This window comes from Camellia sinensis, chromosome 14, assembly GCF_055761805.1.
Source record: "Camellia sinensis isolate YWXY chromosome 14, ASM5576180v1, whole genome shotgun sequence".
Lineage (NCBI taxonomy): Eukaryota > Viridiplantae > Streptophyta > Magnoliopsida > Ericales > Theaceae > Camellia > Camellia sinensis.
Window position 1 is genome coordinate 133324821 of NC_138974.1, and position 23768 is coordinate 133348588.

The window sequence follows — 23768 nt, forward strand, 5'->3', positions numbered from 1 at the left end:
CTTTATTAACAATGAATTAGATTCATACAACATAAATTATGGGTGTTTTTTTATTTTATTTTTAATTTATAACATTGCTATGTTAATATTGAAAATGTGAGAGGAAGTATCTTAAAAAAATTTAAATATTTTAAAATTCATTAAAAAATATTTTAAAATTAATAATAAATGGCCTAAAATCTATATATTTTGAAATAGCGTATGAACCTTATTTAACTATTTTGAATTTATTCCAAATAAGATTGCCTGATTGTAATTGAATTTATTTAGATAAGGTTCATGTGCAAAATAAATTTAAATAGTAACAAAATGATAAATTTAAATAATTTTGTGATAATTAAGTTTGAGTTTATAATATTATTGATAAGGTGTATTAGACGGTACTGTTAGGTCTATGAAATCCACCGCAGATTATATTTTAATGATTCAAATTGTTCAATGTGTAGAGTTCGTTAAATATTTCATCCTAAATATAATTGTAAAAATAAATTGTTGCAAAAAACATGATCAAATCAAGTGTTATCTATATCCGATCAACGTGATTTTTTTATAAAAAAAAAATATTTAATAAATTCTACATATTAAATGTTTCGAAATATTAAAATAAAATCCGTGATGAACCGATAACCTAATAATACTGTCCAATTCCCAAAATAGGTTAGAGAGAAATTTTGTCAGCGGTATATATTTTTCCTTTCTGTTGCTTGGCAGTGTGAACAAAAAGTAATTTTCCTCCTCCCTTCGAAAGACTAAAAAGAGAGGCAGCTCTCAACTCTGAAACCAAAGCGGCAAAGACTATTTCTGTTTGGTATTTTTGGTGATTTCAAAGAAAGAGATGGATAAGATTCAGCACAAGATTATCTTCGTCAACGGCATCAATATGCACGTCGCCGAGTCCGGCGAAGGTCCGGCGGTGCTCTTCCTCCACGGCTTCCCTGAGCTCTGGTACACGTGGCGCCACCAGATGCTCTTCCTCTCCTCCCGCGGTTACCGAGCCATCGCCCCCGACCTCCGTGGCTACGGCGACACCGACGCGCCACCTTCAGCCGCCAGCTACACCGCCTTCCACATCGTCGGAGATCTGGTAGCCCTCCTCGATGCCCTGGGCCTGGACCAGATCTTCCTGGTGGGCCACGATTGGGGCGCAGTTATGGCTTGGTACTTGTGCTTGCTCCGACCCGACCGGGTAAAGGCTTTGGTCAACATGAGCGTCGTCTACAGTCCACGGAACCCTAGAAGAAAACCCCTGGAGTCCCTGCGAGCTGCTTTTGGTGATGACTACTATATGTGCAGATTTCAGGTGATTAATTTTTAAATTAAATTTCTAAAGATTGATTTGTGATTTGTGATTTTTATTTATTTTGATTTTTGTGACCATATTTTAAGAACACGTTAAAGTGATGGATGGTATATACACAGTATTTAAATTTTGTTTGAATGTCTCAAATTGTGATCCACTCATTTTATAGTAATTAGTTGCGTACGGATCTGCTCCGATCGAGAGTAGGGTCTGCACTGACATAGATGGATTTTGGGAAAATGATTTACACCGACCACTCAATAGACCCAGGTACTTGGCTATAACTAGGCCGAGTTTGGAAAGTTACAAATAATCTATTTTTTTATTTTTTATTTTTTTTATTACATCACTTCTTTATTTTTTTACATATTTTTTTATAAAAAAACAAAAAATATATTTATTTAGTTTATCCCAAACAACCCCTTAGTTTTAAATGATTTCCAAAATAAGATTACAATATTTTTTTTAAGAAAAATAATTGAGGCATTAAAAGTGATGCTCTAATAGTACCACTAATGATGTGATAATGAATTATATATATATATATATATATATATATATATATATATATTGTGTTAATATTTTCAATGTATTAGTGTTATTGGTGATTTTTTTTAGTGGTGTGAATCTAGTTTTTTTAAATATGATTTTGCTTTTTAATAAGTATAAAATTTTATTATTAAAATGAAATTGCTCATAATAATATTAAAATTTGAGACGGGTTAAACTGTCACAGCTCATAACAACTTTATTTCTAGAAGTTATAATAAAAATATATTAATTAAAAATAAAATGAGAATAAAGATTTTGTTATTATTATATAAAAATGGTGTTTGTATATAAGATGAGACGATTTATCTATCTTCAAAATTCTAATGGAGTTGTGTGTTTTTTTAATTTTATTACTTTATGTAATAGATTAAAAAAAAGAAGAAATAATGAATATATAATTAATAATTTTATTATTTTATTTTATAAATAAATAAGGGGTTGTTTGGGGTGTCCTAAATAAGTGCACTTTTTGTCTTTTTGGACTAAAAATTTGAGGTTGAAAATATGGATATTTGGGTTAACTTTTGACTTTTTATGAAAAAATGTGTAATAAAAAATTGTAAAAATTGATTTGTAGGGAAAAATTCGAATTAGTAGTTATGTAGCCGTAATTGTTGACTTTTGATGAATAATGTTAACTTTTTAACTTTTTGAGTAACTTTTGACTTTTTAACTTTTTTACAAGTTTTCAAACTTGACCTAAATATATAACCAATAGAATTTGCAGGACACATCATATAGAATATGAGACGAACCTATTTAAGAGCATCTCCAATGCACTAGGCATATAATACTTGTTAGTTAAAATGCCTAGTGTGATTCACTTTTTTCAATTCCAATGCACTAGGCATATGATTAGGCATTTTGGCTTAACTCATATTCACTAGCTACATGTAGCTAGCCTTCAACGCTAGGCAAAATGTATTCAATCATTAGGATCATTTCCCTCCATCTTTGTTGTTGACGTGACATTCTATAAAATTAATAGTATTTGGATAAATAGCTAAAATAAAGAGTATGGTTGGAATAAAAACATAAAATAGTTGGTAGGTAAAATAAAATATATACTTTATAATAATATTTAAATAGGTAAAATACCTACTACCATTGGAGATGCTCATAACATAGCTTGGTCAGCCTTGACGTGTTGATTTACCTAAATGACATTGCTCCTCTTTGGGTTGAGCGTGGAGTCTGCGTTAAATTTCCAATTGTCCAATTTAGCCCTCAATTGGTGAACGTTTAAATTATTGGTTTTCAAATTCCTTCGAGTTGGGCCTAATATGGGCCCGATGAGCCATCCATAATTTATAAAATTCAGAATTATGATTTAAGCTCGAAAGATTGAGCCGTGTTTGGAAATAATATTTCAAACCCTACTCACTTAAAAACGCACCAAATGAATTATAGTTTTTTATTTTAAAATATGAATTTTTTTTTTATACTAAATAGTATTCGAGCTATGTGAATGGATTTGAGATTTTTTATTTTGTTTTGGACAGATTTGGAATAAGGTATAATTTGTATTTGGTGTTCAATGCCTGTTTATGACTTGAATGTTAGACCATATTGTATTTTTAGTATAGTGGAGGTGTTTGGGAAGAAACTTTTTTAGCTAAAATATCGACAAAATAGATTAAAATAGTCAATAAAATAAAATATCACATCAAACTTACAATAATTTCATTTTTTTTCTTACAAACATCGTATCAAACTAAAAAAAATTTAACTATCTTTCTAAACATAAAAATTTTAACCTCCTAAAATAATCAAAAATTAAAATAACCTACTAAAATAGCAACTTTCTAAACACCCACTAAATCTCTTTGGAATAATTCAGATTGATCCAAAAAGACTATTTTGGAAAACTAATCAATGTGGGGCTGGCCCTCCATTGATTCACCTTTAATGTTAGCCCTGATTAGAGAGAGATTGTGATTGTCTTTGTCATTGCCTCTCCATAAAAAATGACTTCGAGCCATTTGTATCCGGACACAAGGCAAGAATATCCTTAAGCTTTAGGACAAAATAGATCAACTTTATAAGGTGGTCATTTGGCACTTTAATTTACTTTTTGTCAATAATTATTTTCTTGCATGATATTACTTAAGTCTTTAAATTATGATGGAAGGTTGGTTAGGTTTCAGGGTGTGAAACGCTTTGCAAACCACTGGGCTAATTAAATTTTGTCGGTTTCTTTTATTTTGAGGGTGTTTGAGCTTTGCTTGTTAAAAATAATGGAGTTTGAGTCAAAAAATTGAGTTAGACAAGAAAATTAAAACTTAAATTAATTAAAATTTAGAAGATTATGAGCAAAATATAAAACAATATTCATATTAATAATCAACATCATCAAGTGAGCCTAAAAAATGGGCTCGAGCTCATTCATTTAGCAAACGAACCGAACTGAAATGAGATTAGATGAGCTTGAGTTGTTCACGAATTGTTCGGTTTGTCTGCAACCCTATCTATGACCCACATCCGTATGCACGTTTCTTAAGTTTATGTAGAGCATTTTGCTATTTTTTGAATGTGCTATAATTTGGTGTAGGTCCCTGGAGAGGCAGAAGAGGAGTTTGCTCGTGTTGACACTACAAGACTAATGAAGAAATTTCTGACATCTCGCAAACCAGGTCCACTTTGTGTACCTAAACATGTTGGGTTTGGTGGTTCACCCAATTCTCCAATTGTGTTGCCCTCTTGGCTCACAGAGGAAGACGTCAATTATTATGCCACCAAATTTAATCAGAAAGGTTTCACTGGTGGTCTGAATTACTATCGAGCTTTGGACCTGTAAGTTTCATTTGATGCTTTCTCAAAACTTTTGTCATCTTTTGTGATTAATTATTTAAAAATTTTAAATGCACAGTATTGGATTGTAAAATGGTTAAATTATTAAAAGTAAAAAGATAATCATTCCTCTTTCACTATAAAATTCCAAAACAATTCATACCCTTTTGGAAGGAGTGTATGGTTATAATTAAGGAGTGCCAATAGCACTGTCCGGTTTTTATCATATTATTCTAGTGGGTTCTATTTTAACTATCCAAGTTTCATTACTACATATCGTATATGTGAGTTAAAAAAAAGGGGTCAAATTTATTATTTGCGTAACAATTTCCTTACTCAGTATTCTTGTACTAGAGACGCTTTTCTAGATGGCATACATATGAAAATAGAATCTAGGAGCCTGTACATTCAATTACATCCACAGAGGAGACGTGTTGCAATAATGTTGAAGCACATGTATGTTTGTATGTTTGACTCGTACAGTTGCAATATTTTTGAATTATCTGATATATTTGTTCAAACAGAACAACAACCTATTTCAAATCTTCCTTGTATGATAATTTGTGTGAAACAAGTATTTGAATATGCTAGGTTTTTAGTTTGAGATCCACGATTAGGGATGAAATACAAGGCAAGTAGTTTATTTTCTTAGTTTGTTACAGAAATTGGGAGCTAACTGCACCGTGGACTGGGTCACAAATAAAGGTGCCAGTCAAATTCATCGTGGGCGATGAGGATCTGACCTATACTACCCCAGGTGTGAAGGAATTTATACATGGTGGCGGTTTCAAAAGAGTTGTTCCATTTTTACAGGAATTAGTCATAATGGAAGGAGTAGCTCACTTTCTTAACGAAGAAAAGCCCGAGGAAATCAATGCACACATTTATGATTTTATCCAGAGGTTTTAATCCAAGTTTGTTTTCTTTTCTCTCCATACCACATTGTTGTTAGCTTGCTTAGATTTCATGTTTTGTGTGGGGAATATGATATTTTCTTGTAAAAGAATAAGGGATTTTGTACAATTTAATCCATTATTGTTAGGAGAAATTGGAGGCATATATGGTTCTGAATTACTAATGCAGTGAAACTGTTGGATGCTAATTTATTTTTGGAGAAGATGTTATGTTATTCTGAGATCATTCTAGTTGGAAAGATTTATGTTCGTTCATTAGTACTCTTACTGAAATCATATTTTATAAAATTATAAAAGGGTCTTAGTTATTGAAAGTAGATGATAGTTCTAAAATGAAGGATTGAATAGAGATATGTTTCATATAGTTTGTTAAGATTCTTGTACAAATAGAATTTTGTATGTAATAATTTTAAATAACTATTTTTACAAAGTGATTTGAAACCCATCATTATGAAGCTCTTAATTTCATTATTGATGTTTAAATTCAAAACATTACATTGACTTCAAAAGGTTATACTCTCAAATTATCGATATCAAATTTATCCATTTCAAATCCAGAGAAAACTTTAATTTTTTGACTAATAATACCGAAATTAACAATTATTTAATAGAATCACTAGGCATGAACTACATACCAATTATAGTTTAATAATATTTTAGTTTTTAATTTTTAATTTAGATTCTTAATTCTCTTATTTTATATTCCAGCTCTCTATCACACTAAATAATCTTCCACATACAATTCAAAAATATTATTTTATTTTATTTTCTTAGTCAAAACATAAAATTCGAGATTAAATTAGAGATCCATTGCCAATTAATAGTTCCATTTTTGTGAAGTCAAACAGCCGTCAACAAAAAAAAAAAGAAAAAAAGGGCCATCACTGTCGCCCACTTTAATTAGAAGTCGTTCACAGATCATTCAAACAAGTACATTGAAATTTAACGTGGTAGGTGGGGTGCACACTACACTTTTCATATTTAAAATTTGCGGATGAAGTCAACAATGTGAGCGCTAATTTGCTCTGGCTTTTCTTGATTAAGAAAGTGAGCCACTCCTTCCATCACCACCACCTCTTTCAGATTCGGCACCTCCTTCTTCAACCCGCCATTTATATATTCTTTTGCTCCGGGAAGATTATAAGTTATGTCCAGATCACCGACTATAAATTTCACTGGTACCTTTATTTGTACTCCGGTCCATGCCGCTGTCAGCTCCCAGTTTCTGTTCTCGTGACAAAATACATAAATAAAATCATATTAGAAACGAAAATATATAGACACCAATTTTATTACAGTATTTCTCACCCTCCTCTCTCACAAGGCGCCACGTTTGCCAATTCTTCTTACAAGGCGATTGTGAACCTCACTGGTGAGTGCGGCAATCAGAAATGCAATGATAGAGTTGGTATCTTTTTAAGTGTAGCCTTATTACTTAAAATTCTTCAAATAATTGTTCTTAAATTTATCTCTAATAATGTTGAGATTGTCACAAAAAATAACATCCCATAGACATGACCATCTAAGAAACAAAAATGAATGTTAAACAAGCAATATAAACATAATATGACTCCGTTCGAAAAGGTAGGTTGTGGGCTTTCTTAACTATTTTAGTCATAAAAAATAAAATAAATTATTTTAGTCACAACAAACAAAACATCACATTCAATTCATAATCATTACACTCTTCTCTTATAAAAAAAAGTCAAAAAAATCAAAAAATCAAAAAATCCTTCTCAAACCAAATTTTTTAATCCAAATTAAAATAATCAAAAAAATCAAAAAATTAAAAAACTAACCCACTCCCCAAACCAAACCTATATAAATTTATACATCATTAAAACCTACTACAATGCCCATGGGCAATTACAAAACATGTCCCATCACAACTTTAGATTTTAGTTATCAACCAATCAAAGATTAACCTTATGTGGCGTTGGAGTAAATGTAGGTTTCTATAAATTTTTTTCTGAAAATAATAAAAAATTCACAAAACAAGAAAAATCAATTTCAATCTTGTGCCCTAACAATATTTAGACTATATTCAGATCATGATTTTGAGAAATTTCTTCTTAAATTCAGGATTCAAACACAAGTTTAAGATATGGTAGAATGTATTTATTTTTTTGACCAAAAAAAAAAAAGAAGTGAAAAAGATTAGATTTGCTGAGTAATTTGCAATGAAAAATAAAATGAACAAAAAAAAAAAAAAAGATTAGGTATTATAAACTTAAAACACAAATAAAAAATCCACACATTCAAAATAAACTTGCAAACAAAATATTAAAAAAAAGTAGGCTTACGTACAGATCTAGAGCTCGATAGTAGTTGAGTCCTCCGGTGAAGCCTGTCTGGTTAAATTTTCCAGCATAGTAATTGATGTCTTCCTCAGTCAACCATGAGGGCAATGCAATCGGAGCTTGAAAAATGGCCTTGAAATCCAACTCTTTAGGCAAAACAGGGGGACGAGTATCCCGTGATGAAAGAAATGCACTTATTATATTCCCAGTATCACAGCTAGCAAATTTCTCCTCCACCTCTCCAGGTTCCTAAAATCACAGATCAATACATCATTGATCAATACTCATCATCAACAATTTCACACAAATAATAATCATCACCAATTGTTAATCTATACTCAAATTCATCAACGATTTTACACAAAAAAAAAAAAAAAAAATCATATAATAATCATCAGCAAACAGAGCTCGAGAGATTGGGGATGAAGTCAACACTCATTATCAACAATTGTACACAAAAAATTCATTCAATAATCATCACCAAACAAAGCTCGCAAGATTGGAGATGAAGTCAACACTCATTATCAACAATTTTAAACAAAAATTCATGTGATAATCATATCGCCAAACGGAGCTCGGAGAGATTAATGACACTCATTTATTATCAACGATTTTACACAAGAAAAAAGAAAAAAGAAACATATAACAATCACCTGAAATCTGCACATATAGTAATCGTCGCCAAACAGAGCTCGACATGACCCCATAAACTGTCCCGACATTGATTCCGGTTAGCCTCTCCAACGGTCCGACATGACCCCATAAACTGTCCCGACATTGATTCCGGTTAGCCTACAGTGTCCTCTACCACGTTATGACACCACCATACAGTGTCCTCTACCACGTTATGACACCACCATACAGTGTCCTCTACAACGTTATGACACCACCATCCAGTGTCCTCTACCACGTTATGGCACCTGTTAAAAATCATGTATTATTGATTGATTCTTTGATTACAAGATTGTTGTACATTTTGTATATTACAAGGATGTATTATATAGGAGAAGTTTTGGGAGTAGGTGAGGGTGTGTGGTAGGTGAGTTGAGTGGAGGTGGGTGGTAGGTGATGATATATTTTAACAGCCCCCCGCAAACTCAAGGAGGATAGAAACTAACCAACTTGAGTTTGGAGAGAGGAGCAAAACAAGAAAATACATAAAAATAAAAAAAGATAAAAAAGATAGGAGACACTGTATGGTCGTGTCAGACCGTTGGTGAAGACTCTGAAAGGTGGTGCCATAACGGGGTAGAGGACACTGGATGGGTGTGCCATAACGGTGTAGAGGACACTGGATGGTGGTGTCATAACGGGGTAGAGGACACCGTAGGGTGGTGTCATAACGGTGTAGAGGACACTGTAGGGGTGTGTCATAACGTTGTAGAGGACACTGTAGGCTAACCGGAATCAAAGTCGGGACAGTTTATAGGGTCATGTCGGACCGTTGGTGATGCTAACCGGAATCAAATGTCGGGACAGGTTAAAGGGTCATGTCGGACCGTTGAAAAAGCTAACCGGAATCAAATGTCGGGACAGTTTATAGGGTCATGTCGGACCGTTGGAGATGCTAACCGGAATCAAATGTCGGGACAGTTTATAGGGTCATGTCGGACCGTTGTAGAAGCAACCGTTGTAGAAGCTGACCGTTGAAAAAGTTGCACCCTCAAAAGGTGTGCCTAATTTTGTCAAAAGGCGTGCCATCAAAAGGCGTGCCCAATTCATCAAAAGACGTGCCGGACATGATGGCGAGGCACGTGGGCGCCTTGGCTTGCGCGCCCGTGTTGTCGGCTGGTGGAAAGAGGCGCGCGATGCGCGTGGCTGCCTCTGCTATAAGACAGAGGCTGAGGCTGAGGCAAAAAACCTGCGAGAGAAATTCTGAGAGAGATTTTGGAGAGAGATTCTGTAACACTCTGTTTTCTGAGAGAGAGTTCTGAGAGAGATACTGTGTAACACTCAGGTGCCTAGAAAATGGCTTCATCGTCTTCCCGCGGGCTGCTCACCCTCTTTCCCGACCTCAACGAGTCAACGAGAGAGAGAACTGGTGCGGTGGCACTGGAAACTCAACCAAGCGCCCCGGAGTTTGCTCCGTTGAACTTTCCGATGCGGGCTGTGGAGCAAAGAATGGCAGGGCAGTCAGATGTGGAAGCCAATCAGTATACTTTGAAGGCATGTGTGGAAAGCATGACGGCGGTCACAAATTTGTCGAACCGGCTGCAGAGTAGGACAAATGAAGTGCAGCATTTAAACGCCCAACTGGCTCTGCTCCAACGCATGTATAAGGATGCGCGAGCAGAGATAAGTGTGCTGAAGGCAGAAAATAAGGAGCTTAAGCGGAAGGCCACTGTGATGTTCCGATTTGGAGGTCCGCCGTATACTGCAGTGGAGGAGCAGGGGGTAGTGATCGTGCCCAGTGGAGTGGGAAACACGGAGGCAACACCGTCAAGGGCCGTCCAAGACGGAGGCAAGAAGAAGAGACCTGCAGCAGAGTAGAGAAGAAAAATCCCACGGTGGGTGTGGGTGTTTTGTTTTGGTTTGGTTGTTTTTTTTTTTTTTTTTTTTTTTTTTTTTTTTTTTTTTTGATGTAAAAGTGTGATCGGGGTTGATCTCCGGCATGAAGAAATGACAAGTGTGTGGAATGTTGGTGGTGTTATTTTGTGGGGTTGTTTTGTTTAAGAATAAAAATAAAATAAAAGAAAATAATGGATAAAGAAAATAGAGAAAAATATTGGGGGATGGACATATGAAAAACATCGGTGTGATTTTTTTTTTTTTTTTTTTTTTTTTTTTTTTTGAAAGTAAGGGAATCGAATAAAAATAAATAAATAAAGAAAGAAAAATATGGTGATGGTGATGAAATGATATGTATGGTGATGAGGAATATATAATGATGAATAAAAAAAATAATAAAGGAGGGAATGGGGAACAGGGTGAATCGAGAGTGCAAGTTGGAGTGGATGGGTGTGATTAAATAAATAAATAAATAAATAAATAAAAATTAAAAAGTAGACCAACTAAGCTTTATAATAATAAAAATAAAGGTTGGAGAGTGCAAGTTGGAGTTAGTGAATTATGCCTTTTCTTTTCCGGCCTGGAGATACTAAATGCTTTGCTGCAACTTTAAAATGAATTATATATATATATATAGATAAAAGAGAAAGAAGGTTGGGGCGGTTGATTAAAAAAACAAAAAGAAAGATGGGGTTTGATGATTATGCTTGTTAAAAAAAAGACTAAAAAAAGACACCAAAAGCCCTGTGAGAGTTAACGGCTGTGGTGTGCTGCGTGTGTGGAGAACCAATCTCATCAGCCAATTTGTACGAAACAAAGTAGGTAATTCTCGCCGGAGACTCAACATTTGATATTCTCGGGAATGAATCTATGCTTTTCTCCGAAACTCTTTCCGGCGAAGACGAAGAAGACGGTGACGGTGACGGTGCAGCCGGAACCGCCATTAATTCCGGCGATATGGGCTTTCTTAGACATAAGTTTGAGGAAATTGGATTCGCCGGAGCTCCACCCATTGCCGCCGCTTGGACAGCAGAGTTTCCGGCGGAATTATGAAAATGCAGATGTGGGTTCTGAAGATGAAGAGTTTTACTCTCCGAGAGGGTCTTCTGGCGGCCATGAGAGCTCCATCGACACCGGATCGGCATCCAGAAGAACATTCGCCGCCGTAACAGCGGTGGAGAATTTCGATGTCAGGAGTAGTGAATAATCGAGTTCGTCTCTGTATTCATAGCTGCTCCAGAACCCGAAGCCCTGGCCGCTGAAGTTGAGGCCAAGGAGGAGAAAGTTGTGGAAGAAGTAGCTGAGGTGGTGGCAGAGTTAAAGAAACTACAGAGTCTGTCAAGGCACCCGAGCCGGTGATTGAAGCTCCTAAAGATGAAGTTGTTGTTTGAAAAGGAAGAAGAGAGACAAGAGTTTAGTTATGGAATTTGTGGCAGCGGATGGAATTTGTGTAGAGGTCCGGCGGGCGGCCAAGGCGAGACTGCCGCCCGCCAGTGAAGCAGAATAACTAGGTTGTTAACCTTGCTCTGATACCATGTTAAAAATCATGTATTATTGATTGATTCTTTGATTACAAGATTGTTGTACATTTTGTATATTACAAGGATGTATTATATAGGAGAAGTTTTGGGAGTAGGTGAGGGTGTGTGGTAGGTGAGTTGAGTGGAGGTGGGTGGTAGGTGATGATATATTTTAACACGGAGAGATTGGAGAGGTTTAAAGGAAGGATGCCTGGGTTGAAAAGGAACGCTCATGTTGACGAGAGCTTTGATTCGGTCAGGGCGGAGCAAGCAGAAGGCCCAGGCGATAATGGCGCCCCAATCGTGACCGACGAGGAAGATCTGGTGGAGATCCAAGGAGTCGAGGAGGGAGACGAGATCGCCGATGATGTGGAGGACGGTGTAGCTGGTGGTGGAAGGAGGAGCATCGGTGTCTCCGTAGCCGCGGAGATCGGGGGCGATTGCTCTGTAGCCAGAAGAGGAGAGAGAGAGCATCTGGTGGCGCCATGAGTACCATAGCTCAGGGAAGCCGTGAAGAAAGAGGACAGCTGGTCCTTCACCTGTCTCTGCTACGTGCATGTTTATGCCATTCACGCTTACGCTCTTATGCTCTATCTTCTCCATCTCTTCTTCTCTGTAATGCCAAGACTCTAAAAAATGTTTTAGAGCTCTAATGGAAGAGCTCACAGCTTTAATTTGTCTTTTTTTCTTATTATGTTTTGTCTTCTTTCTTTTTTCTTTTTTTTCCACTGCAGCTCAGTTGCTTTTAGACGTGGTGTTTTCTTTTAGATAGTAATAATTGTTCATCCCATTAAAAACATCATCACTAATAGCACTAATGTATTAAAAAAGTAAAAAAAAAAAAAATACAATTTCAAAATTAAAACATCACATCATTAATAGTGAGACCCACTGCCACCTAATTAGTGGGAGCACTAATTAGTGCTCCAAGCATTTTTCTTTAGACAGGGCCAAGACTGCAGTTGTTGTCAGGTTCGGTTCCCATTTTCCGAAATGATATCCCCGAAATCTAATAATGATTTGAGGATGATTTTAGAAAAGAAAATAAAAAAAGTTAAGTAAAATATTTTTTATTTAATTTTATATGTATATATATGTTTTTTATTAATAACTTGATAATGAAAAAAAATACTAACATTACATTACATTGTGGGACTTACATACTATTAGAATTCTCTAGAACTTTTTATCTAGACCTTCTAACTTTTTTCTTCAATCCTTTCAAGATCTAAAAACAAACTTTCAACTCAGGATTTTTGTACATATTAAAAAAAAATAAATTATGTGCCTAATTTTTTATTTTTATATATATTTGAAAGTATTTGTAAAAAAAATTATTATGTGCCTAATTTTTTATTTCTTATATATATTTGAAAGTATTTGTAAAAAAAATTATTTTTAATAAATATATATATTAAAATTTATATAAATATACATTAAAGTTTAATTTAAAGAAAATAACCAAAATAATCTAAATTAAAGTATCAAACAAAAATTAAATAAATTGTAACAAAAATCACTTAAATATTGTTCTTGTAGTATTTTTAATTATAAAATTACTAATCTAATTCACATAATACAACTTATAAGCTAAATCATTTTACATGGATAAAATTGTTAATTCATTTAATCTTTCATTTGACATAATTGAATAAAGATTAAATTTAATCAATTTAATTTAAAAAGCGTAACAAGTAATATAATAGTATTATTCTATATATATAATCATACATTAAAATATTCTCCCCCTATCGACTTAGGTGGAGACATCAACCATACCCGCCAAAGTTCGACACTTTAAATGTTTGTCCCTCGACAAAGTCTTTGTCAACATATCTGAAATATTATCATCTGTGTGAACTTTTTCGAGTTGCAACAATTTCGAGTCTAACACATCACGAATCCAATGGTATCTCAGATCAATGTATTTCGATCTCGAATGAAAAGTAGAATTTTTACTCAAATGAGTAGCACTTTGACTATCCAATAAAGTACATACTTTTCTTGCTTCAAACCCAACTTTTGCAAAAATTTCTTCAATCATAACTCTTCTTTGCCAGCTTCCGTAATGGCAATAAATTCAGCTTCGGTAGTTGAGAGAGTAACACATTTTTGTAATTTAGTTTGCCATGCCACAGCTCCCCCTGCAAAAGTCATCAAATACCCCGAAGTAGATTTTCTAGAATCAACATCACCGGCCATGTCAGAATCTGTGAACCCATAAAGCATCGGCTTACCATCCCCAAAACACAAACATACCTTCGAAGTCTCTCGAAGATACCTTAGAATCCATTTTACCGCTGCCCAATGTTCTTACTCGGATTAGAAAGAAAATGACTTACCACACCAACGACGTAAGTAATATCCGGCCTTGTATAAACCATGACGTACATCAAAGAACCAACTGCTGAAGCATAATGAACTTTCAACATCTGTTCCTTGTCTTTCTCACTTCTAGGACATTGATTCGAACTAAGTTTGAAGTGACCCGCAGGTGGATAACCAATCGGCTTTGCTTTATCCATATTGAACCTCTCAAGAACTTTCTCAATGTAGCTTTCTTTAGAAAACCAAATCAGCCCCTCTTTGCGATCACGAACAATTTTCATACCAAGTATTTGCTTTGTCGGTCCCAAATCTTTCATAGCAAAAGACTTCCTCAACTCCAATTTCAACCTGTTTATCATGGTAGAGTCTTGACCTACAATTAACATGTCATCAACATAAAGCAAAAGAATAATAAATTTACCATCCAGGAAATTTTTCACAAACACACAATGGTCCGAAGTGATTTTAGAAAAATCATTATTTAACATGAAAGAGTCAAATTTTTTATACCATTACCGCGGGGCTTGTTTGAGGCCATACAAACTTTTCTTCAATTTGCAAACAAATTTCTCTTTCCCTTTTTCTACAAAACCTTTCGGTTGCTCTATGTAAATTTCTTCTTTAAGATCACCGTGAAGAAATGCGGTCTTTATATCAAGTTGCTCAACTTCAAGGTTCATACTTGCATCCATGCCAAGTACAACCCGAATAGAAGACATCTTCATAACTGGCGAGAAAATTTCATCAAAATCAATACCTTTCTTTTGCCCAAAGCCTTTCACAACAAGACGTGCTTTGTACCTCAGATTCTTGCCATCATTTTTCAATTTAAAGACCCACTTATTTTTTAAAATTTTCCTCCCCTTAGGCAACTTCACCAAATCATAGGTGTGATTTTCAAGTGAGGAATTCATCTCCTCTTCCATGGCCTTTTTCCAATCACCTTTCTTTGCATGCTCAATTGCTTCTTGGTAGCTCTCAGGCTCCCCTTGATTAGATATCAATACAAATTCATTGGGAGGATACTTTCTTGAAGGTTGTTGGTCCCTTGTAGATTTTCTAAACTCAAGTTGTGGTGGCAGTTCTTGAGTTGGATGCTCTTCCTCAATTTCTGGCTCAACTTCATTAGGATTAGCATCATCCTTCACATCTTCAATAGGTGCCTGCATATCTCTCCCATTTTCATCATCAACTGAAGATGAAGGAGATGGATCCATGTCAATGAGATCACTAGTTTTTGGCTCCGGTTGATCACCTTTGCCAAAGTTTTCAATTGTTTGGTCTTCAAGAAACACAACATCACGGCTTCGAATGACTTTCTTGTCGACCGGATCTTACAATCTATACCCGAATTCATCACGCCCATAGCCAAGAAAAATACATTGTCTTGATTTACTATCAAGCTTGGACCTCTCATCCTTTGGAATGTGAACAAAAGCTCGGCAACCAAACTCTCTCAAGTGCTCATAAGATACATCTTTACCGGTCCAAACTCTTTCTGGAACATCACCATTCAAAGGATAGGAAGGAGGCAAGTTGATCACGTCAACCGCTGTTTTCATTGCCTCACCCCAAAAGGATCTTGGCAATTTAGCTTGTTCTAGCAAATACCTTGTTCTTTCCACAATGGTGCTGTTCATCCTCTCGATAACGCCATTTTGTTGAGAAGTCTTCTTAACTGTCTTTGGTGCCGAATACCTTGGCTGCGACAATACTCATCAAATGGCCCAATGTATTCACCACCATTGTCTGATCGGATGTACTTCAATTTCTGCCCTGTTTCTCTTTCAACCATGACCTGAAAATGCTTAAATACTTCTAGAACTTGACCTTTAGTTTTTAGTAAAAAAGCCCAAATTTCCCTTGAATATCAATGAAAGTAAGAAATAAAGTGCACCACTATGTGTTCTAACTTTTAAAGGACCACAAACATCCGAATGAATCAACTCCAAAACATTTTCTTTTTTAGAAGCAACATTTTTCTAAAAAGAAACTCTATGTTGTTTACCCGCCAAACAATGAATATAAGTTTTAAGATGTGTACCTTTCAGACCGGGTAGAAACTATTTCTTGAACAAAACTTGTAGCCCCTTTTCACTCATATGGCCCAGCCGCTTGTGCCACAATTCGGTAGAAGTATCATCTTGAAGTGTATTGACAACACCTTTACAAATTTTTTCATGCATCGAATAAAGTGTATGAGTCTTTTTGCACTTAGCCATCACCAAAGAACCCTTTGTGAGCTTCCATATTCCATCACCAAATTTGTTATTGAAGCCTTCATCATCTAGCTTCCCAGTAGAGATCAAATTGAGGCGAATATTATGAACATGCCTCACATCTTTAAGCAATAACTTGCAGCCCAAATTTGTTTCCAAGCAAACATCACCCATGCCGATAATCTTGGACAGACCTTCATTACCCATTCGAACAGAACCATAATCTCCTTTGGTGTAGGTAGTGAAGAAATCAACTCGAGAAGTCACATGAAAAGAAGCACCGGAATCAATCACCCAATTGCTCTCTTGGCTCACAAAATTGATACAATTATCTTCACAAACGACCATGAGATCATCGGTAGTAACTGCCATTGTGTCTTCTTGTTTCTTATCTACACTTTTGTCATGCATTTTCTCCTTGTTCTTGAGCTTTCAGCATTCTCGCTTCATGTGCCCTTTCTCATGGCAATAATAGCACTCAATGTTTTTCTTTGAAAAAGAACTATCTTTTGATTTGTCACGGCTTTGATCACGACCATGAGGAGTCTTACTCCTCCCCCTTGTTTTGCTTCGGCCTCTCACAACGTATGCTTCCAAATGAGAGGAACCTGCTGATTTTCTTCTAGTTTCTTCATTCAACAGGCTTCTAGTGACTTGGCCCATTGTGACAACTCCATCGGGCGCCGAATTACTAACAGTCACAATAAAAGTCTCCCAACTTTCGGGTAAAGAACTAAGTAGTATCAAAGCCTGTAACTCATCATCAAAAATAATTTTCATAGAAGCAAGTTGGTTAACAATACTTTTATTTTATTCAAATGTTCTAGAATGGGGCTGCCATCTTTATATTTTAAATTAACCAACTAACGAAACAGAAAGGCTTTATTTGTGGCTGATTTTCTATCATAAAGACTCTAATTTTTTCCATAAATCATGTGTCGAAGTTTTAGTAGCAACATGATGAAATACACTGTCATCGATCCATTGACGGATAACACCAACGGCTTTTCGATTAAGCTTATTCCATTCATCATCTTTCATACCCTCGGGTTTGCCAGAATCACCCTCAATGGGTCCATATAAATCTTTACAAAATAATAGGTCCTCTATTTTAGTTTTTCAAATTATCCAATTACTTCCATTGAAGCTAGACATACGACTCACATTCCCCTCCATTGATTTACACAAATAAATAAACTCAAATAAACTGTAAGCTCTGATACCAGTTGTTAGAGAAAATATGTGATTCCCACAAGTAAATCAATCAATGGGAATAAAAACTAATGCAGAAAAATTAAATCAAACGTAACACAAGAATTTTACGTGGTTCCCTCAATGTGAGGTACATCCACGGGATCGAAATCTGATTCCACTATCAACCAAATAAGTTTCCAAAAGATTACAAACAAGACACGAAATGTTTCACAAACCACCCTTAGGTGAATTCAAAAAAATCACAAATAAATAAGAGAAAATACCTCACCAAATAGATGAACCGAAATTTTCAGAACCAAAGTTGTAGAAGACCCAAAATAACGAACCAAATCAGAACCGAAAATTGAACTAAATTGCTTCACAAATCAAAGCACCAATTCTTGATTGACCAAGTCAAATCAAGAATAACAAACAACACCAATTGAAGCCCAAAGTTATACACACAGCACTGTTGCCGAAGTATTTTGGTACTGCCGCTTTTTTCTTTTTCTCCCACGAGGCAATAACATAAACAATATATATATATATATATATATATATATATATATATATATATATATATATATATATTGTTGATTAATAAGCTTTTTAATCAAAACCCTAATTGTATCTAAATTGAATTGGATTTTCACAAATTAGATATAATATATATAAAATATATTATAATATATATAAAATATATTATACCCAAACCAAATCAAATTAAAATTTTTTAACAAATCAATTGGGTCTCAAACTCCAATAAGTAAATATACCCCAACATAAAATATAACTATTCAATAATTTTAAATAATTTTTTCGATTTCTTCTAATAAAAAATAACTATTTATTAATTTTAAATAATTTATTATATCAACCACCTATTAATTTTAAATTATAATTAAATTTTATTTAGACCTTTTAAATTTTAATAAGATTTTTTTAATAATCTAATAAAGTAATTAAAAAAATTGAAATTTTTTTTTTAATTAATTTTTTTTGGGACCAAAGCGACGAATTTGGCGAGTTGTACCCAAGGCCGACCCTGGTTGTTGTATCGCTTCTTTGCAATTTATTTTGAACGATTCTTTGCAATTTGTTCTTGTCTTTTATAGGAGAGGAGAGAGAGTGCGCACATGCGTCACTGACGGTCTGACAATGAGTTTATTTAGGGGAATATATAGGGACAATTTGGAAATTTGATAAAAAAATCAGTTTTTGACTTTTTAATTTTTTTATTCAGAAAAATTATCAAAAAATTTAAAAAGTAAATTTTTTTTTTTTTTTATTTCAAATCATCACATAGTATAGTGTCAGTGAGAAAAAAAATTATAAGAACATATAGAAAGTAAGTAATTCTGTAATAAAGTTGTTAACACCATAAATCTGTAATTTTTATTATTATTTATTATTTATATAATTGCAGGACACGTGGCATCCTCTTATTCATTTGGAAGTTAAAAGAAGTTATAGAGATAATGGAGAATATGAAGGACAAAGTGGATGAGTGGGAGGACAAAGTGGATGAGTGGAAGGACACATGGCAAGACAAGAATGAAGATGGAAGAAATAGGTAGTTACTAAGTAGTTATTGCTGTATTTTTTCTTCTATAAATAGCCATTAATGGCTACATTGTAAAGATCCAGAACTTAAATCAAAGACAATTGATTTCAATATTTCTTGTCATTTTCCTTATCTTAGGAGTAGTTTAACATAGATTTATATTTCGAAGCATTTATTTTCAGTATTTCCATTTCGAAGCATTTTATGTACTTTCTTTTCGAAGCATAGGAGTAGAGGTAAGTATTTATTACTTTGATTGTTCACTCAATCATCTTTCTCCGTCCCTTTTTCTTCTTTTACTTTTTATTTTCTCTACACTTGGCAAATTTGAAGTCCTCTTCGTTGAGGCAAAAGAACCGTCAACACAATCGCTTGATAATTGGCTTGAATTTAATCTGTAAGGATTTTTCAATCCTTGCTGGCACGCTCGCATTTATGATATTTTCCTTCGTAGGAAAAAATAAGCCAACACAACATTTTTTGGCACGCCCAGTGGGACTCGAAGGGTAAGAAATGACAAAAGATTTGGATTTCGCCATTCGAACTTGTCAATATGAAATATATTGGTGTGAAAGAGAAATTTTGAATCTTCAAGAAGAGATCCATTTTCTTGATGAAATAAACTTTCATCCCTTACAATATTACTTGGTGGAAGAAAAAAGACACCATTTAATTGGAGAAATTCATCAACTTGATATGGAAATTCGCCAATGGAATGATGAGTTATCAACTCTCACTACCAAGTCTTTAACTGAGGCTTTAATGGTCGGAATTGTTGAATTTTTTCAGAATTTTTCCATGGTTAAAAATAGCAAAAACAAAGAATTGATTTCATCAATGGCTCGGGGGGTTCAAGAGTTCGTTTTAAAAGAGCCAAATTATGAAATTAACACAACGAAAGAGCATGTTCTTGGGCCAAATTTGGCTAAGAATGATGTTCCATGTATGACTCGAGGGGTCCAAAAACCAAATTTTAGAGAGTCAAGTCATGAAAATAATATATCGATGGGTGATTTTCATAAGCCATTAATGGCTAACATGGAAAAACAACCCACTTTGCCAAATAATTATGAAAACCTATTCGGCAAAAGTCATGTTTTTAAAACAAACATGGTCAAGAATAATGAACAAGCCACTGTTCATGAATTCAAAATTTTTGACATTTTTCAAAATGTCAAAAAGTATAAATTTTCATGGTCACACTATACCATGACTTTTGGTGTTCAAAATCCTTTTTGGATTTGTGGTTCACATCAAAATATAATTATGATGATGTGGCTAATAAAATTAACAAATTGTTCTTATGAGTTCGAAGCACTAAGAACAAGGGATGACCATTTAAAATGCATGAACTTGGCTAGAAAAAGCCTGTGCATTTAAATAAATGGCTGAGAATGGCTTATCTTTTCAAATTGATGGCCAATTATTTGTATGTACATAATCAAAGCATCGAAGATACATTCGAAGCATCAAGAGTTGTTTCGAAGGTTGATTACCTCACATTCGAAGCTGTATAAAGCTTTGAAGATACATTCGAAACATCAAGAGTTGTTTCGAAGGTTGATTACTTCACCTTCGAAACTGTATAAAACTTTGAAAACTTTCGAAATGTGTACATCTCTTCAAATATATGTAAAATGACAATTAATTAGTTGTCGAATAATGCCTGTTTTTGGCATCATAAGTTGGCTCGAAGAACAACAGTTTTGGTGTCTTCGAAGAATTAATAATTGGTTCGAAGCACAAAATTAATATTTTCATTAATTATGTGTGAACCAGAACATATAAGTTTTGAATAACCACAATGTTGGCCAAAAACAGCTTCGAAAGCCGTTTTGCCATAAGTTGCTTCGAAAGCCGTTTTGCCATAATTTTGTAAGCTTCGAAGCACTCTATCTTGCATCAACAACAACTTCGAAGAAATAATAATGGTGGTTGTGAACCTTCGAAGCTTTGTCGAGTATTTTTGAGGATGTAATTCGTCTTTGGTCGGTTCCATCGACCTTCGAAGAATGATTTTGGTCCTTTATATCACTTTCGAAGCTTGTTACTAGTAATAATTCGAGTCATCTAGTCATAATTTCATACTCATTCGAAGCGCTTTATTGGTGTTGTTACATCATTCGAAGCACTTTGCTGCTTAGGTCAGTTATGTGCTTGGTTCGGCCCTTCAAAAATTTAAATAAACATCATTTTTAAGGGCCGCGGGGGGTAATGTTAACACCATAAATCTGCAATTTTTATTATTATTTATTATTTATATAATTGCAGGACACGTGGCATCCTCTTATTCATTTGGAAGTTAAAAGAAGTTATAGAGATAATGGAGAATATGAAGGACAAAGTGGATGAGTGGGAGGACAAAGTGGATGAGTGGAAGGACACATGGCAAGACAAGAATGAAGATGGAAGAAATGGGTAGTTACTAAGTAGTTATTGCTGTATTTTTTCTTCTATAAATAGCCATTAATGGCTACATTGTAAAGATCCAGAACTTAAATCAAAGACAATTGATTTCAATATTTCTTGTCATTTTCCTTATCTTAGGAGTAGTTTAACATAGATTTATATTTCGAAGCATTTATTTTCAGTATTTCCATTTCGAAGCATTTTATGTACTTTCTTTTCGAAGCATAGGAGTAGAGGTAAGTATTTATTACTTTGATTGTTCACTCAATCATCTTTCTCCGTCCCTTTTTCTTCTTTTACTTTTTATTTTCTCTACACTTGGCAAATTTGAAGTCCTCTTCGTTGAGGCAAAAGAACCGTCAACACAATCGCTTGATAATTGGCTTGAATTTAATCTGTAAGGATTTTTCAATCCTTGCTGGCACGCTCGCATTTATGATATTTTCCTTCGTAGGAAAAAATAAGCCAACACAAAAATATATGTTGGCTTTTTGGCTTTTCAAAGGGTATTTTTGTGAATGTGAGCGTGCCAGCAAGGATCAATCAGTCCTTACAGAAATTGTGATTGCCAACCAATTATCAGACGATTGTGTTTTAGTTCTTTTCAGCCTCAATGAAGAGGACTTTTACTGGTGGCTTGACTTAGGAGAAGTTAATAGAAATAACAGTAATATGAAGAACAATTGAAGTATTTCATAAAAATGAACACTTACAATGGTCCGAACTCAGCCTCAGAGAGGTTTACAACAGCAATCTACTTGAATCTACTTGAAGCTACTCCTATGAATCGAAGTGCAGTGCGGGTATTTAAAGTGCAGGTATTTAAAGAACATGTATTTAAAGACTGGAAATGTAAAAGACTGGAAAAAAAAATATATGAAGTAAATGACTGATTTGTATGATCTGAGTCCGTCCTTTTTTCTGGGGGCTGCCCTGCTATTTATACTTGTCAGTGATGACCTTCGAACTGCACTTCGAACCGTCGAACTGCTCCTCCATGATCGCTGATCATGCTTCCTTACAAGTAGCTCCATTACGCCATTACTGGCAGTTAAGCTTCCCTCTTGTACTTGAATTTGAATATGAGTAACCGTTGAAGATATGTCATCTTGCATCCCGTTATTGATCTAGTGTTACTCAGATCATGTGAGGACCAATATTTATTGCCACGTGTACGATCGGGATTAAAGGCTTGAATAACCTTCCTTTATTACCCTTACTCTGCCACGTGTCGAACTGTAACTGGCTTTTACAAAATATGTAGATAGATATGTCTTTAGCTCGGCCAAGGCTCTGTCGTATTCTTCGTCCCATGAAAACTTGGACTTCAAGGCTCAGAAGAAAGGGCGGCAACGATTTGATGACCAGCTTATAAATCGGTTAAGCGCGGCTGCCATACCGGCAAGATGTTGCACGTCCTTTACCGATTTGGGTTGTTTTAATTCCTGTATGGCTTTGACTTGGGAAGGGTCCGTCTTGATGCCTCGGTTGGTGACCAGAAAGCCTAGGAATTTCCCTAACCCCACGCTGAAGGCACATTTGGACGCATTCAGACGTAACTTGTGTTGTTTAAGAATGCCGAACATCTCTGCCAGACACATTCACATTTGCTTTTTACCACCATGTCGTCGATGTAAGCCTCCATCGTGCGGCAGAGCAGTGGGGCAAACATTTTGGTCACCATTCTCTGAAAGGTTGCCTCGGCGTTTTTCAAGCCAAAAGGCATGACTCTGTAGCAGAACAATCCCCTCGGCGTTGTGAAAGAGATAATCTCCCGGTCAGGCTTATGCATGGCGATCTAGTGATAATCGCGGTATGCGTCCAAGAAACTGAGTCGATTGTGTCTGGCTGTAAGGTCCACCAGTTGGTTGATTTTGGGCAAAAAAAAAAAACTGTCTTTCTGGCAGGCTCGGTTGACTGTCTTGTAGTCGACGCAGATTTGCCATTTCCCATTCTTCTTTGGTACCACGACCGTGTTAGAAACCCACCGAGGGTAGTGCACTTCCTAGATTGCCTTCGTTTCAAGCAAGATTTTGACCTCTTCTGCCACTACCTAGGCGTGATGAAGCGCTGATCTCCGTGTTCTTTGGATGACGGGTCAAGCATCTGGAAAGACATTGAGTTAGTGGCAAATAAAGTTTGAATCGACGCTAGGCATGTCGTAAGGCGT

The 23768-nt window shown here is 35.1% G+C and overlaps 2 protein-coding genes across 2 annotated transcripts; one reads left to right on the top strand and one right to left on the bottom strand.

Annotated features, from left to right (window-relative positions):
• Positions 1 to 605: 605 nt before the first annotated feature.
• On the top strand, positions 606 to 5795 carry LOC114321756 (epoxide hydrolase 1). Its single transcript, XM_028268964.2, has 3 exons — positions 606 to 1300; positions 4404 to 4645; positions 5305 to 5795. Exons 1-3 carry the CDS (start codon positions 836 to 838, stop codon positions 5549 to 5551), a joined length of 954 nt encoding a protein of 317 aa, XP_028124765.2. The 5' UTR covers positions 606 to 835; the 3' UTR covers positions 5552 to 5795.
• Positions 5796 to 6424: 629 nt separating this feature from the next.
• On the bottom strand, positions 6425 to 12632 carry LOC114321738 (epoxide hydrolase 3). The gene is made up of 4 exons (XM_082906155.1): positions 12063 to 12632; positions 8510 to 8549; positions 7864 to 8105; positions 6425 to 6781 (listed from the first exon to the last, which is right to left on the bottom strand). Exons 1-4 carry the CDS (start codon positions 12485 to 12487, stop codon positions 6538 to 6540), a joined length of 951 nt encoding a protein of 316 aa, XP_082762281.1. The 5' UTR covers positions 12488 to 12632; the 3' UTR covers positions 6425 to 6537.
• Between the last annotated feature and the right edge of the window lie 11136 nt (positions 12633 to 23768).

Bases quoted from the DNA above. Each gene is read 5' to 3' on its own strand.
- LOC114321756 (XM_028268964.2), top strand. From the start codon at position 836: ATGGATAAGATTCAGCACAAGATTATCTTCGTCAACGGCATCAATATG. The intron at 1,301-4,403 runs GTGATTAATTTT...AATTTGGTGTAG, and splicing joins ACTATATGTGCAGATTTCAG to GTCCCTGGAGAGGCAGAAGA. The intron at 4,646-5,304 runs GTAAGTTTCATT...AGTTTGTTACAG, and splicing joins TACTATCGAGCTTTGGACCT to AAATTGGGAGCTAACTGCAC.
- LOC114321738 (XM_082906155.1), bottom strand. From the start codon at position 12,487: ATGGAGAAGATAGAGCATAAGAGCGTAAGCGTGAATGGCATAAACATG. The intron at 8,550-12,062 runs TGTTAAAATATA...GGGGTCATGTCG, and splicing joins AAACCTCTCCAATCTCTCCG to AGCTCTGTTTGGCGACGATT. The intron at 8,106-8,509 runs GTGATTGTTATA...CTGTGATTTTAG, and splicing joins ACTATATGTGCAGATTTCAG to GAACCTGGAGAGGTGGAGGA.